This window comes from Gopherus evgoodei, chromosome 3 (genome assembly GCF_007399415.2).
Source record: "Gopherus evgoodei ecotype Sinaloan lineage chromosome 3, rGopEvg1_v1.p, whole genome shotgun sequence".
NCBI classification, from domain to species: Eukaryota; Metazoa; Chordata; order Testudines; family Testudinidae; genus Gopherus; species Gopherus evgoodei.
In genome coordinates, this window is record NC_044324.1 from 179,816,653 (window position 1) to 179,833,697 (window position 17,045).

The 17,045-nt window shown below is 43.4% G+C and overlaps 2 protein-coding genes across 3 annotated transcripts in view; one reads left to right on the forward strand and one right to left on the reverse strand.

Moving 5' to 3' along the window:
• On the forward strand, nt 1-3,764 carry SPATA45 (spermatogenesis associated 45). Its single transcript, XM_030557546.1, has 2 exons — nt 1-1,593; nt 3,685-3,764. The coding sequence occupies exons 1-2, from the start codon at nt 1,353-1,355 to the stop codon at nt 3,762-3,764; spliced, it is 321 nt and encodes a 106-aa protein (XP_030413406.1). The 5' UTR covers nt 1-1,352.
• The window catches only part of LOC115649039 (putative deoxyribonuclease tatdn3-A), a 27,548-nt gene continuing 13,349 nt past the window's right edge, over nt 2,847-17,045 (reverse strand). The window contains exons 5-10 of one of the 2 annotated variants that reach the window (XM_030557545.1): nt 16,983-17,045; nt 16,069-16,178; nt 14,049-14,125; nt 12,538-12,650; nt 8,646-8,731; nt 2,847-4,338 (exon numbers count right to left, since the gene is read on the reverse strand). In XM_030557545.1, coding sequence (XP_030413405.1) covers nt 4,227-4,338; nt 8,646-8,731; nt 12,538-12,650; nt 14,049-14,125; nt 16,069-16,178; nt 16,983-17,045 — 561 coding nt within the window. In that variant the 3' untranslated portion in view covers nt 2,847-4,226. Of the gene's footprint in view, nt 4,339-6,580; nt 6,909-8,645; nt 8,732-12,537; nt 12,651-14,048; nt 14,126-16,068; nt 16,179-16,982 lie in introns of those variants that run through there. The other variant, XM_030557544.1, reaches the window with a different exon arrangement.

Sequence of the window (17,045 nt, forward strand, 5' to 3'; positions counted from 1 at the left end):
ATATAAAATACAAATTGCTTGTAAATAAGTTACAAGCCAAGAATTTTTTAATGTTAAGATTTTCTCAAATTTATTCAATGATTAACCTGCTCACCAACAATTCAGAAGAGGGAAAATTAACTAAATAAATGATTCAACACTAACAATTTGTCCAACTCTAGGAACTATATTCTGCCTAAGTTTTCCCTGCAGTTTAAATTGACCTTTTTGGATTTATGAGACTCCATCCGAAGATTTTAAAGTATTATTAATATGTTGTTAGACTTCTAAGGCTTGATTCTAAACTCACTCTGGTTTTACACCAGTCTAACTCCACTGACTTCAGTGAAGATCTTCTTGAATTACTCCAGTGTAAATTATATTAGAATCAGGCATCTTGTATTTTTTGTTGTTCATTCCTAGGATATGAAAATATGTAGTTGAATAGTTTATTTCTATTTTTATCTGTAAAAAAGAGATACAGGGTAAATGTTTCAAATGTGCCTAAGTAACTTAGGAGTCTAAGCCCCATTTTCAAATCAAAGACACTTTTGCCAGTATAAGCTGCGTCCACATTGGGAGTGCTTTGAGGGTATACCATACTAGTATACCTTCATCAGCAAAGCACTCACAGGCAATATCTACCCTACAGAGCCTATGTATGTCAGTATAGCTATGCCAACATAGCCTCCTAGAGTAGATGCAGCATATACTGACAGAAGGCCTTAGGTCTTGTCTTCACTTGCAAGCTATAACGGAAAATGCTTCTAGTGGAGACGTAGCTTATATAGCCAAAAGCGTGCTTTTGCCAATACAGCTTATACCAGTTTCCTGAATAATATAAGCTATACTGGCAAATGGACATTTTTACTGGTATAACTGCATCTGCAGTAGGGCTTTTGGTGGCATAGCAATGTCGGCCAGGGTATGATTTTTTACCACACTAATAACAGACATAGCTATGCCAGCAAAACTTGTAAGCCATAGGCTCCTAAATCACTTAAACTCATGAAAATTTTACTCACATATTTTAATCTGATTTAGCCAAATTCCACCCTTGAATTTCTGTGTGTGGTTCTCACTGAAGTTTGGGGAGTCCCCTACGTTAACACAAGGACAAAATCTTTAGAGCTCAAGAAAATATGAGACCTGATTCTGCTCTGATTGGCTTTTCATCATTGTTACTCCACTGACTTCAGAGTTACTCCTGATTTACACCAGCAAAGTCAGAATCAGGCTGTTTGTCACTGTGGACACATCTTAAGTTTCACTCCCAGGGCAAGCGAACAGAGCCAAATACTCTGTTTACATGAGGATTTGTTTGCTTTTTTATTAGGAATTCTGCTTATAAGAAAGACACCCACCTAGATACAATGGGCGACGCAGAGAAAAAGCGCCTGATTGAACTGAACATGACAAGAGAATCCTTGTGTATGGTGGAAGGAAAAAGTGACTCAACCTGGCTCAGACCTCAGAGGAGACACTTCCCTCAAAGTAATCGAAGTTCACTAGAGAGCTACAGAGAAAAAGAGCCTGAGCTCGACACTGGCAGGAGCTCCTGGACAGCACTCACTCCTCTTCACCACAAGGAGAGGAGGCACTTTCCAGAAAGAAGTAAGTTATATGAATTACAGAGAAGAAACACCTGGGGCCAAATTCTTCCCTGGTGTAGCTCCATTGACCTCAGTGAATTTAGACCAGAGATTAATTTGACCCACTGTGACCAATGGAATATGAGGTTACAGGATAAATGTCTTCAGCCACTTCCTAAACAATGATGGAAAAAGCAGGACCATTTATCTAATTATGCCAAGGCAAGATAAGACAAGGGCCTTGATTCTGACCTTGCACCAGTTTTACACTGATACGGGTTGAACCTCTCTAATCCAGCAGTCTCTGGTCCAGCAACATTCTTGGTCCTGCATAGGCACCGACTCCATGGGTGCTCCATGGCTGGAGCACCCACAGGGAAAAATTAGTGGGTGCGGAGCCTCCACCAGCACCAAGCTCTGCGCTCTGCCCCTTCCCTCCACACCTACAAACCCCTCCTCTTCCTCCCCAGTGCCTCCAGAGTGATGCAAACAGCTGATTTGCAGCGTTCAAGCTCTGGGAGGGAGTGGGAGGACCTGGGCTAGCAGCTGGGACCCTGGGTGAGGGACCAGTGGCTTGGACCTGGGGCCAGCATTGGAGCCCCCCGGCGGGGGGCTACTCTGGGAGCAAAGTCTGGGGGTGCTGCAGTATCCCCTGCACCCCTACTTCCCGTGCCTATGGAGACCTGCTGGCACGCTGCATTGACCTCCCGTGGTATGGTACCGGCCAGGTCTCAAGGGTGCTGGACTAGAGAGGTTCAACCTGTCTAATTACACTTACTGAAATGGAGTTACTACTTATTTACAACAGCATGAAATGAGAATCAGACCCAAGAAATTTATTTCAGAGCAGGAGGCTGTTATCCAATAAGAAACTTTATTACATAATTTTATTTATAGGATATCATAAGCCCCTGATTTCCACAGCACTGCATTGGCTTTTTTTTTTTTTTTTTAAGGCCATAGTAGGGTGACCAGATGTCCTGATTTTATGGGAACTGCCAAATATTCGGGGCTTTGTCTTATACAGCCTCCACCCCCATCCTGATTTTTCACACTTGCTGTCTGGTCACCCTAAGTCACAGATAGAAGATTTGTATACCAAGTTTAAATTCAAGTTGTGTTTTTGAAAAAGCAAAGCTACTTACTGTCTTTGGGCTAAATTCTGCCTCAGCTTGCATGGGTGTCAGTCATACAGACCAGAATCTGACATGAGCGCTGGAACAATTTGTATAGTGGAGGTGCTGAGAGCCACTGGCCCAGACTGTAAACCCTGTATACAATGGAAGCCACTTCAAGCCAGGGGGTGCTGCAGCACACCCCCCCACCCACCCCCGCCACACTCCTAGATCCAGCACCTATGGAATCAGGGCCTGTGTGTGTAAACAGTATTATACTTTGCTCTTCTGTAAGACGTTCCAAGAACTCAAAGTATTTTACAAATATGAGTGAGCTAAGCTTCACAACACCCCAGCGTGCAGTGGTGATATTGTGGGTGTTCTCTCCTCATGTCACCCCCAAGGCGGAAGTATTTCAGTGCCTGGTTAACTGATTTTAGTTCACTGCTACACTATGGACAGTAACTTTTATGTTACTATTTACGATTCTTTGGGATGAAATGGGTGGTGTTCCATAAATGATCACACCACAAGTAATATTTTCCTTTTCTCAGGTGGAGGAGAACAAAGCCTATTGGTTATTCACTGCCCGTACATTTCATTAACACAGAGTTGAGATTGACTGACAGTGCTCGTCCCTTCCAGAACGATCAAGAGCACCTACACTTAAATCTCTGAAAACTGGGAAATAATGAGGTCTGGTACACACCACCACCACCCCCAATCTTACCTCTGTCATCAAGCAATGTCTCAACACACCAGGATCACACACACTAGCACTCTACCCTTACAGGTGCTCAAAAATGCTTTGGGAACAGCACTATACAACAGAGCATATACAACCTGTCTTACACCTGTTTGTTAAGGCAAAACTCAAGTTGGGCCTGGTTTAGCAAACAGGAGTTTCCTACACTTGGTCTATACCCAAATATTAAGTCTACACAACACAGATGACTCCAGACTTGCAATATGTTACTGTCGGTTCACCCTTGCCTAAGGATTCCTTCTGAGCCATTGCCTTCGCTTACCCCTCACTAAGCCCCAGACACTGCTGTCATGCATGCCACCAGATTGCTGACAATCTCCATGGCAAGCAGACATTTTGTGCACTTCTACTAATACAAGCTACACAACTCAGCATTGAAATGATGCATGTTTGATCCTTCAAGGTACATGTACAGGGTACTCCTCATATCACAGTGACAGCTCTGGCAACCTGCTCCAAGTAACCTTTCTGCCATTCAGCACAGCCACAGCTAACAATGAATGGCAGTTGGAGTGCATGCAGATAAATGATGTAGTGAAGATCTGTGGAACACAAGACAATGGCACATTCTTTTAGTCATTCCTCGTGTCTACTTTAGTTCTGGTAACACCCTTTACTGAATCATTCTCAGCAGCTATTGCCAGATCAGGAACAACAGGTGGAATGATAACACCACTTATATTAAAGTTATCTAATACTACATAGTCAGGCAGTTCTTATTAACACTAGTCAACTACAGACAATGTAAGACTAGAACTCATGGTCTCCTGGTTCTTAGTTCAGGGCACTTTCTCCAAGGACAAAGTGGATTTTGATGGGGGAACACACGGGTCCTCCTGTTCCTTTTGTCTGTGTCCCATATGGTGCTTCAGTTGTGGGTGAGGCTCTGTTTCAGAACAAGAGAGGAGGCTTAGTTGGAGTTAAGTGCATGTGAAGTGCATTTGGAGCGGTCAGGGTTTGAAGGGACAAGAGCTGAACAAGTTCCAGCATACATGTTCAAGCAACCTTTTTTCCCCTAATGCTTATAAGTTGGCCACATTCCAATGGATTTTCATTGGGACAGCAAAAGGCACCTCTAAGCTCAGAACTAGCCCTCAGCTAAATGTCAGGTTCCTGTGCCAGACCACAAGTACTAGAGATGTTTTAAAATGTTAATTTTTTGATTTTTTTCCAAACAACCTATTTTTTGCTGAACTGTTTTTGCGCAATCTTAAAAAATCCCAAACAACTGAATCTCAAAGACCAAACACCGAAATTTTAACTCCAAACAGTTCAAGTTTGCCAGAGTTCGAAAGCAACTGAAACGGCAACCTTATACATTCAGCTACTGCTACTGCTCCTCCTCCTGTAATATAAATATATATTACTAAAAGAGGAATTGGTTTTCATAACTATTCTCAAACTTTACTTTTATCTTGCAGATAATGCCATTTTTGGATGAAGCACCACTTAAAAGCTTCCTTCTTGTTTGAGCTCAGGACATTTCACAAAATAAGGAGAAACTCAATATTACAGGGCTGCTTTTAAAATGAGTTTGGATACCTAATACTGCTAGAAGCTGTTTCAACAGTAGCTCAGTTCCCAATTAAACTCATTACTAACACTCTAAAGTACATTTAAAAAACAACAAAGTGTCCTTTTCTCTCTCTTCATGAAACTTGAACCTCAGGACAAGACTCAGAAATGAACAAAAGTTGATTCACTGGAACTGTGTCTAAGACAGTAAAATTTTGACCATGAAACCTACTGTTTATTTCTAAACTGAATTAAAATTATAACGTGTGTGTGCTGTGCAGATTCAATTTCCAGTTTATTTTATGTGCATTTCAAGCTGTACATTTCAGTACCTAGAGGTTAAAATTTTAAAATTAATTTCCAAAGCATGTTAGTCCACATTTAACTCCCCATTACGGTTTTCAGTGCATAGGATACTCTCACATAGCACAGGAAAAATCTAAGCAGCACAAATGCATTGGACAGCTAGATCCCTCTATCGCTTTAAAATTTGACAACAAATTTGGGCAGCAGAATAGCTTTAAAACAAACCCCCTGAAATTTCATATAAGCTAAAAATCAGTTTTCTGCCACACTTATTTTAAAAAAGTGACAAAAGTGTAGCGAAGAGCCAGAGAATTTGTACAATATCCTGGACTAAGGGTGGGTGGGGAACAGATTGCTGATGGATGTAATCCTCCCTCTTCCTCCCACTTCTCCCCTGATCAGGATGTTGATTGCCCAGCCTCCACACTACTCATCTGGTCACTGATCACTTCCAACCTCTTCTGGAGGGGTGTTTGGAGCATAAGTCATTGAACAGGGGGGAGTGGGCAAGTGTTGGGGGTTCAAGGCAGTTGTCTAAATTCACAAGATGTAGAGTGAGGTAATCACTGGAGGAGGGGGCGGAGTTGTCAGCCAGTTCTCTCTAAAACTACTTAGTTCATATGTAGCACGTCATCCATAGATAAATATCAATATCCCATTTTACAAATTGGGAAATGGAGATACAGAAACATGACGTGACTTGCCCAGGTCACCCAGCTGGTCAGTGGCAGAGCTGGGAATAGCACTCAGCTCTTCTCCCAGTCCACTGCTGGACCTACTGGACTGCACTGCCTCCAAAAGACATGTGCTGTAAAAACACTGCAGTCCTCCGATGGACACAGTGGTCCACCCGCAGCTCAGGGGAAGCATCTACGTTACAGTGGTACGGCTGCAGGGTAGACATGGCCTGGTACAAAACTGATGGGAGGTCAGAAATTAGGCCCATTGCATTTTCTTATCAACACTAATTGGCAAACAAAGAATTCTGAAAGCAACCCTCTTTGGCTCTGGAAAGCACCAGCTAGGAGAATGTTGTGGTCTCAATATGCCAATATGATGCAAAAGTTTGGCTCAAGTAGTAGAGAAAAGTGCAGTATTATAAGACGCGAGTCCAGGTTCAGAAGATTCCTTTTTAAATACCAATGAAAATAAGCATTGCTGGACTTTTTGATCTATGTAAAAGGCATGGGAAGTTGCAGTCTTGTTGCTATCTTATTTTCCATCAGTCTGCTCTAAAATTATTAATCGTAACTGATTTTCACCTCATCAACTGTAAAATAGCCTGCCTGTATGAATACAATAGGTAAAACTTTATTGGGCTTTTATTCTTTACGATGTCATTTTGGTAATACAAAAATTCCACATATACCTGTGATGATATCATACATATACATATTTCATACTTTGTACACTGTAAAAAAAAATAATATAAAATAAAGCCCCAAACCACGAACTACAGAGCAGAGCTGTGTTTCAGATGCTCTCTTTTTATTGTTGTTTCAACCGCTGGTGAACTTTGGGGAACAGCTTCAGGGCATTATGTGTTGTTACTTCACAGACTGTTTCTACTGATAGGCCTTTCACTGCAGCAATGTACTGACAAGAAATCCTGATCTGCTCTAGTTCATTTCTCTCCTAAAAGAGAATTGCCGACAAGGTTACACTATACAAGAAATCAAGTGCGATCAGCCTGGCTTACCCAGGGCCCAATGGACTGAGTCCCTCCCTTCCATTAAATCACTTAAGAAGAAAAAAAAAAGTCACCACCGGCATTTACAAATCTTAAACCACAACTAGGCTCTATGGTGTTAGCATCTGAGATAAGTTAGATGGAAGACTCAGACTGATACTGTGCAGTTTTGGATCTGACAGTTCTATGGGAATTTCACTACATTTTAAAGACAACAGCTGGATCAAGCTCCAGAAATGCTACTTCCTTTATTGCTGGGAAAGAATAAATATTCAGCAACAGTTTGAAGTTCCTGAAACTTCTCTGTGGAGGTTACAGCAAGAAGAAATCTGCTTTCTTTGAAGTTTTATATATATATATATATATATCAGCCTAGACCCTGCAAGATGTCGAGAGCCTCACTAAAACCCAGGGGAGTTATTTATTTATTTATTTATTTAAAGTAATAAACCCGATAGCTAACCAAGGCTTGAGGCAGTCTGACATCAATGATGCGACAATAAAATCCCAGCAGCATTAAGAAATCCTTGCACTGGAACTCAGGCAGTCAGAGTTCAGAAACTCCTTTCCACCCTTTTATTGTTGCAGGAAGCAAAACCCCAACCCTCTCCAAAAACCGTATCAAACAGACGTCTTTTGAAGCCTGGCCAGAACGTCACCTACTTTGGACTATTTAGGGGAGCTAGTTCCAGAGTCCTGGAGCTCTCAGATAGATGCTCTTTCTTTTATAATGAGGGGACATCCATCTCGAACGCCCCTGCTGACCACAGCTATTGAGTATGGCACAGAGAGAGACCTAGTCCTTCAAGTACGCCTGTCCCAGACCATTAATGGCTTTATAGGTCATAACCGACACCTTAAACTCCACCCGGAGACCAACAGACAGCCAGTGCAGATCCTGGAGTCATATGCTTCTGGTAAGAAGCCCCCCTCAGTACCTAACATCTCAAGTGCCACTGAAGTCAACAAGGACTGATGACACACAAAAGGTTCAAGCATTGTTCAGCACCTTGCAGGCTCTAATCTATTAAAGAGACATGTTCACATTGATTTAAAATACATTTAAAAAATTCCAACTAAAATGGGGGGGTTAGTTTGGATGAAAACATTCCTGTGCAGTTTGGTACCCTGGACACTGGCTCTCATGCATTAGCACAAAATGGCAAAATGAGAAACTGACTAATCTATTTTCCAAGCTAAATGTAGTGCCAAAGGTACAGAGAGCATTAATGATGACACAATCAGTTTCTAAGATTTGTAGTGTTAATTACCTCTGGTGGTGGTAACAACATTTATTTTAATGATCTGATTTCACATGACAGTGCCCCTTTGATCTCAGAGGTACCTGGGCGTGGTGTTTGAGCTCTAGGTTAAACTGTGTATTTGTTAGTGTGTGTCAATGGAGCGACAGCAATGTAAATCCAGTGAGAAGCAAAAATTAATCCTATAGTATGTGCACCAAGAATTATTTTTCTCTCCTGACAACTTCTTTTGGCTTTTCTTGTTTAAATAAGAGAAGGTGGGACCTCTCTTTGCATCTTGCATATGGTTAATAGGGCATTAAAGAGCATGAGCCCCTAATGCATTATAGTCTATGAACCCTAAGAATCAGTCACTTCATTTCTGAAATGCAGGTTGGAAGGGTTTAGGATTTAAACTGGTAAGCTACATACTTTACTTACTGTACCTCTTTCTTTGGGCCAAGAGAGGGTGAGTCGGTCTCCAGGCAAATGTTCTCTAGTGGAATCTGTCTTATTAACTTTGCTCGCTTGTAGACAGGAGAATAAAACAAGAAATAAAACACAGGTAAGAGTCCATTCCCATCACACTAATCAATACAGAAAGGCGCACACTATATATTTTGCACACACAATCAATTCATGGGTAACAAGTCTGCCTTATTGGCATTCAGTAGGCTGTTTGAGCCACTGGGGATAATCCTATGCCTCCAGTGAGCTGCAAACACAAAGGTTAAGCAGTGTCCTGGGCCATCAGAGCATCTACCATACTACAAGGATTGTGAATATTCACCCCCCCCCCAAATGTCTGTTAATCTTTTCTAAATGCAAGCTGTCTTGAACAGTCTATTAAGTACATCCACTCACCGAATGACACGGTACTGTGTTGGGAAAGACAGTACAACAGCCAGCAGGGTGCTGGGCTGGTAGTGTAGGAGACCCACAGTTAAGAACATCCTGTGGACTCCTGTTCTCATAACCATTAAACTAATGACTTTAGGTAGATGGGGTGGGTTGTGTTTTCTCTCTTTATCTAGGTAGTTATAGCATGCTCACTGCCATGGTACCTGAGCCACTCTCAGTGCTGGTGTGGAAGGTAAAGGGATTCACTCCACCAGAAGATCAGAGAAAGGACAATGGGGCAGATGGTAGCTTGAATGCAGGAGGGCCCAGTCTCTCAACACAAGAATTGGTCATTTGGTGTAGGAATCAAAAAGTGATCAGTCTTGTGATTCCTTAGCTGTTTGGGCCCAATCATCCGGCTGAGATGCACTGGCGTGACTCAGTCAGTTAACACTGGTAGGTGATCGATCATGCTCACAACCATGATCAATCCGATTGATCTGATTGATCACCTACCAGATTCACAAAGGTGCATAGGCACCTAATCCCCTGATGTAGGCACCCCAGTCTCAGTTTTATGCTCCACAAAACTCCCATCACACCCCATGGGCACGGAAACTCTGGAACGTTGGGGGAGGTGCGCATCAGACTATACCATAGTTCAGGGGTTAGAGCACTCACCTGAGAGGATCTGAATAGAGGTTGCCCCACCTTTCTCCCCTCTAGCGGAGGAGGGAATTGAACCCAGGTCTGCCACAATCCAAGTGGGTGCTTTAACCACTGGGCTAAAAGTTATAAGGTGAGCTTGAGGGTGCCCCAGACTTTGCATGGATCGAGGCAGGCACCTAACACATTCTCACAAGAAATGACTTAAGTGCTGTAAGCACCTAAGTCACCAGCTGGAACCCCGGTGGCAGGGCATGGTGTAGAAGGCTCTCAAGCTTCAATGGCCCCGGCTGACAACCAGTCTGGCTCTGCAGCAGTCTGCTTCTTCTTGCGACTCAGCCCTCCAGCTGAGTCACATAGACTCCCACGCCTTCTAGACTAAACCAATAGTCCCTCAAAACAGGAAAGCACAAAGTCTTGTGGTCTCTATGCCAAGTCTGGGGGAGACGTAGGGGAATCCAGCCTCTCCTCTGGTTTCCAGCCCAGGGACCCTGTTTAGGTGGTTAAGGGCTTGTTATTTAATCCCTCACCACTACTCTGTGTTGCCTCTACCTTTCCTTACTTGTCAACACCTTCCATAGACCTGGGAATACTGCCATGAATTTGTGGCTCCCCACAGCTTCTTCCCAGCTAGCTACTAAGGAGCTTCTTCAAAGTTGCTCCCAGCCTGTGAAATACAGCCCAGCTGCTGCTAAACAGTCTTTCCCATCTCCTTCCTTATGACAGGAGTCCCCCCAGCTCTCCTTCTTGGAGCTGGATTTGTAGCTTAAGCCCACTGCAGGGCCTCAGCCACCTTCTCCTTCAGCTAGTCCCTTTTCCCCAGTTAGTCCTTCAGCAGGCCAGCCTTCTCCTGCTGATCTGCTCTCTTTCCTAGCCAGCCCCCAACTGAGCCATGTTCAGGCCTTTTAATTCCTCCCTCCAGGCTTGACACCTATTGCAGGTGTAGCGGGGTAAGGTTGAGTGCATCCATAGGCTCCCATTAACCTCTTCAGCTCCAGTGTGATTGTTACACCCTCTCACAGGCCCTAAGCCACCTGACTCCAGGAGAGAGGGTCCCAGTTGTGGATGGCTAGCAGAGATAGGCACCTAAGTCCAGTTGCAAGGATATGCCTATCCCTGCGAGAGGGGCAGGTCTTAGGACACACCCTAGGCATCCTCATTGGCTAGCTTTGGCAGCTCCCAACCTTGTGTGCTGGCTTTTGTGGATCCCAGTCTAAAGCACTTGTCTCTCCCCAGTCAGTGTACAGGGAGTCTAGGCGACTAACTCGACTTTGTGAATCGCAGTGTCGTTCCTGTGATTTCCTAGGCACCTAAGAGTTATGCACTGCAACACTCAGCCTCACAATGCCTAAGACCCAAGCCTTAGGCCATATCTATGCCAGAGTAATTCTCTGAAAATCTTTCACCGATGTTAACACTGGTTCAGTTCCACTGGTGTTAGCAACACTGCATGCCCTAGTGTAGATGGGCCATCAGATACTGAGCAGGGTCTTTTGCTCATGTTAAAAACAGCCGCTGGGACTGGCAACACTGGTAGAGTTCAACTGATCTTAGTAACGAGTGCTACAGACATGGCCTTTGATTGCAAAGCTCCTGGCAGCAGGGACTGTCTCCCACTATGTATTTGTACAGCGCTTATGTAACCCACACACCTTCTGGGTGTGGTGTGCTGTCTCATCTAGTGGCACCGAGACCAGAGAGAGATAAAATGAGTTTGCTCTACAGCCAGTTGGCTTTTAGCTCATGAGGCAGAGGCTCATGCTCTAAGCTCCAGAAGCCCCAGGTTCAATCCCGCCCACTGACGACCAGGGTCTGTTGGCATTACGCCTAGCACAGCAAAGCCTCTAACTGGTGCTTAGGAGCACTACTGCAACACAGATAATACCACTACCAATTTAGCTCACTGTGATTCTGCCTTTGGGCCAGATTTTGATCTCCCTTACACTGGCTACACACTCATGGACCTTCACTGGTTTCAGTGGACTCACTCCTGATTTACATCCACGTAGGCAAAAAGGGAATCGTCTGTGTCCTTCTTGCAGAATCACCAGTGCACATTTTCTCTTGCCACTCTCCACCCCTGATCCCATCCCTGCACCACACCACATCGCTCTCCTCCTTATTCTAACCTCTCTTCCAAACTCACAGCAGTTAGTTAACCAAACCCAAATGTCAGGGATTTAAAACATCAATGTGTAAAGATTATTAATGCCATTAACCCCGAACACCAGCTCTAGCTCCATCATCATGTCCCAACCATCATTCCCCAGCTAAGTGTTCTACTCTAGCTGTAGCCTCATCATTGCGCCACATGGCAATATATTAAAGTTAATTAATCCTCATTTAAAAAAACCCCAACAAGAACTAAAAGGCCACATATGTTCCTCCCCATCCCTTGCTGAGCTATGTGTGATTTAGACTGTAAACTTCCTGGAGCACAGACCTGACATTCTTCATTTGGCTTTAATTCTGCTGTGATATATATATAATAGAAAGTGTCTCTTAGGAAGTATGGGTATCACATGGGCCTATTACACACGTTGGGCCCGATTCTCTTTTACACTAAGGCCCATCTACATTGCTCTGGAGGAGTAAATGTGCCCTAAAGTGGGTATAATGTACAAAGGCAATTTACTGCCAGAGTGGCATAAAGAGACCTTGGTGGGCATGAGAATTCAGATCATTGTATGCATGTCCCTTATGGTCATTCTTGCCCTCTGCCTCACCCTACCCTCCCAAAATCTGAGCCAATGCAGAACATCAGTTCTCATGCAGTCTAATTAAAAACTATGCTGAAGCAGATTCTGTGAACTTTCCAGGGATTTACCTGATCATTCCTTGTGACAGCTGGAGGAAAAGAAAAACAAAAGCCAGCTTGTACTCCTTCCAGGGCAACAGAGGGTCTGCCAGCAAAGTTATGAAGCAGTGCGTTCTGAATACCTGCACCACATAGAAGAAACTCAAAAAACCTAAAGATACGAAAACCAGGCTGCAAGAGTTTAACAGCACCACAGTAAAGATTTGTCTCACACTTTTTTTTTTTCCTATTTTAATTGTAAGAGAATTTAGTGCCGGTTCTCAGTCCTGAAGTCCTTTATTTATCCACAGGCAAAATGTGCATCAACCTTTTTAGGATCCCTCCCTGAGGAGTGAGAACATAATTAATTCCACCTGTGACCTCTCTGTTAGGCCTGCCAATAAAGGTGCGGACTCTGATTCCCATGTATCTACTGGGCACTGGACCAAGACCACCAAATTCACTTCATATCAGCACCAGGGAGCTGTCAGTGGTAACAATTTTCAGTTGGCATCTGCCAGGGCCAGACTAGAACTTGTAATTAGTGGTGAAAGGCTCCACAGCTGATTACCTACCTCCGCAGCCTTTCTGTCCTCCAGCAGTTTATTTCTGTCCTGCTGTCACTAACTGTGTTTGTAATATGCACAGAGATGTAGATAAGTAAATATTTAAACATATTTTAATTGTATCTTTCTTCACAAAATAGGCCAAATTTGCAATCTACAGATCTGCTGGAAACAAATCAAAGAGAAATAAAGTTATCCGGAAACCATACTCTTCTTGCTTCTGTTCAAAAGAGCGTGGTGGAAGTTGATGCTGAGACAGAGGTTGCTTTGCTTCACTCACTCCCCAGAAAAGTTACAATAAAAAAAAAAAGAAACAATTCTATGTTTCATCAGAGGTTTTCCACTCTGCAGAAACTGTCACTCCTTGAGCATAATACATAAACTTGTCTAGAGCCGCCCCTGTCTAGAGCTGCCATTTCGCCGCCTCAAGCACGGCGGCATGCCACGGGGGGCGCTCTGCCGGTGGCCGGTCCCGCAGCTCTGGTGGACCTCCCGCAGGCGTGCCTGTGGAGGGTCCGCTGGTCCCGCAGCTCCAGCAAAGCTGCGGGACCAGCGGACCCTCCGCAGGCATGCCTGCAGGAGGTCCACCGGAGCCCTGCCTGCCGCCCTCCTGGCAACTGGCAAAGCGCCCCCTGCGACATGCCACCCCAAGCACGCGTTTGGCATGCTGGGGCCTGGAGCCGCCCCTGGCTCTAGAGCATCTTCCACTCAGTTTCCAGACTTCAATGAATGGAGTTCTATGACATAAACATGAGGAAGGGAAACCTAATTAGCTCCATTTTACAAACAGATAAACTGAGGTAAAGGACTCAATTTTCTTCCCAGTTATAGAAGTAAATCAATTAAATTACTGTCCACCAGCGTATAACTTGTGTAAGTACAGAAACACGCTCAGAGAGCAGTTAAGGATTTCTTCTTGCAACAATAATCAGAACTGGTTCTAAGAGTTTGATCAGAATGGATAGCGAAACTTACCCTGCTCCTTAAGAAAAGCAATAGCTTGTCTCCCAGCCGAACGAGAATGAACGTTTCTGTTCATTACAAAACACAAACTTTAGAGAAGCAGAGAATCACTGGTGATTTTTTTTTTAATATAAAGTGATTTCTTTTTAGAAAATAAGATCTCTCTATCAAGGAGAAAACGTTACTGTTCAGGAAAACAAGGGTTACAACTGACATTGCTGGCAAAGGGAAGAGATATGGTTCTATTCTGAAAAAGCAACTACAGAAAAATGGCACCTTCTTCCTCACCAGGTCTGCTCCTTGTGTGTATTTAGAGTCAGATCTGCTGAATTTAGTGACAAAAGTAAGGTGTAACCCTTGTTTGCCATGCAGTGCCAACACAGCTAAGGGAGAGCGAGCTGGATTCCTTTCCTTCTACTGCATCATAATCATCAGAATTGTTTACTTAGTACCAACGAGTTTCACCAACATAAACTGAATGAAGACTGACACTGCACAGTCACTGAGGGCATCATGTGACCTGCAGAATTTTTATTACTGGAGATGATGCAATGAAGAAAAGAACCCAGCTTGGTTTTCAAGTCAGGGGCTGAATCTGAGGGCTGGCAATTAGGAAAAAAACCCAACATCTTTTTCATTGGTAAATGGAACACATTTGTTCTGGAAATCACTGGGAGAAAACACACACAGCACCCTGCCATGCCAAAGTTACTTTCACTGAAACAAAAAGAATTACAAACTAAGAGATTTTATTCTCCATCCCCACTTCTTAAAGTTCCTAACGTTTTGGGGCAAAATGAGGTTAGCGATACAGGTGGTTTAAAGTTCTCCTTTGCACTGCCCCATTGCTGGTGCTGCTCTGTCCAGGTCATTATCCCTAAGCTGAAAAGCTATAAGGGGCAAAAAACAGTAGTCTAGGATAAGCATGGCACCGAGGCAAGTCTATGAATCTATGAACTTCTCTCCCCACTCCTTTCTCCAGCCATGCCCCCTTTTATCTGCTAAGTCAGCTGCAAGGGGGTCAAGTTGGCATGCTGAATACGTGCTGATAGTTAGGAGAGTTACACATATAGGGAGAAGAGAATAAAGTATTACGGTCTTTGTCTTCCCGTTTCCTGATGCTGAACTTGATAGCAACAAATTAAATACAAAATCTCAGTTTATTTTTATAAATACTCTTATTTCCCCCCTAAATGTTCACTTACCAAGTACAATGGAAAACCACCTATCTAGTGGAATAGAGAGTTTTGGGAGAAATGCTGATTTCATTTATGCCAGTGTAACTCCTGGAGTTATACCTGCATAACAGAGATCAGAATCTGAGCCACAGAAGTTATTCCAATAAAAGTTCTGGTTAAGGGGAGGAGTTTTCCCGATGTAAATGACATACATAGAGGGAGGAAAGCTAAATCTGAGCAACAAGGAGTTTAGATAAGAGGGTCTCTTTCTGCTGTGGTGGGTGCATGTGCCTAAACCTGCTCTCATTGAAGTCTGTGGCAAATCTCTCTCTGGTTGAAATCTTGGCCTTAACGAATTGCGGTGGAGTTCTGCCATTCATTTCAAGGGGTCAGAATGTCATCCTCTGACTTCATTTGTGCAGAAGTGGGACATAAAATGACGCCTTGAAATAATACAAGTCTAACCTCCATTAAGTTTTATTTGAGGAGCATAGCTCAGTTCTTACCCAAAAGATGAAATGTGTACAGATGGAAAATACACTCCCTTTCAACAACAATTCTTCCAGAAGAAATGGCAGCAAATCTCCCACAGTTTTAATGATGACTCAGTTAGAGAGGAACATTTATCAACCCTAATTTCCTGATACTGGCTTCCCAGTTGTAAATCGCTTTTTATTATTGTTATTTTTCTTTTTAAAACTTAAACCATTGCATATTTGGATTATTTTTAGTCAAAACATTACTGATATGCTTTACCACCCCTCCTGCACTCCAGGAGCTGTGACTTAGGAAACAGGTGCTGAGCTTAGTTAAGATTTGATATATGAGGAAGACGTGGAGGGGTTCTGACTCACACTGGCAGGTCTAGTTGTTTAGCTATATCCAGCTGTAATGCAAAGACCTTTTGCTGCTCCTCACGTTGCTGGGATGTGGACACAAACCATGGAGTGAAGTCTAGACCGATCTGCAATGAGAATGAGTTAGGGGATGATACAGTTTGTGAAATCTTAAGTAAACTTCAAAATGCATGGAGGATTAATGCTTTCAGTCCATTAAACTTCAAATGCTGCAGGCCAGTGATTCTCAAACTTTTGTACTGGTGACCCCTCTCACATAGCAAGCCTCTGAATGTGACCCCTCTACCCTTATAAATTAAAAACACTTAAATATATTTAACACCATTATAAATGCTGGATGCAAAGCAGGGTCTGGGGTGGGGGCTGACAGCTCACGACCCCCCATGTAATAACCTTGCGATCCCTTGAGGGGTCCCAACCCCCAGTTTAAGAACCCCTGCTGTAGGCTACTATGACTGACTGAGACAAGCCACTATAACAGACAAGATTAGAAGGCACTACAATCTCTATATAAGGTATTGTACCCGGGGGTACAGTAGTACTTTGATCCAGAATAAGCTATATTATATATAAGATAATATTAAAACGCTTCACTAGAAAAAAATCTATAGCAGCTCATCTAGTCTCTCTACTCCTGTCCTAGCTGCCGGATTCTAACATATCTATGTGGCCCATCTCTAACAGTTATTCTTAAAATGATCATCTGGGGCCTGATTCTAGTCTTACACCAAGAGAGGAGTTGGGTGTTTTGGGGGTTGTTGTTTTTTTAATAGCAAATATGATTTGTCTATAAAAAGAAACTTAACCCCAATAAACCACAGATTGCAATATATTGCACAGGCCTACCAGAGCAATGGCTGAGTCAAGAAAACCCCCGATACTAATGAAATTAAACAAACAAAGCACTCTACCTCTCCAATAGCCACCAGCTTATCTTTGTGCTTCTCAAAGAATGGAAGGGCAGGTTCCAAGTC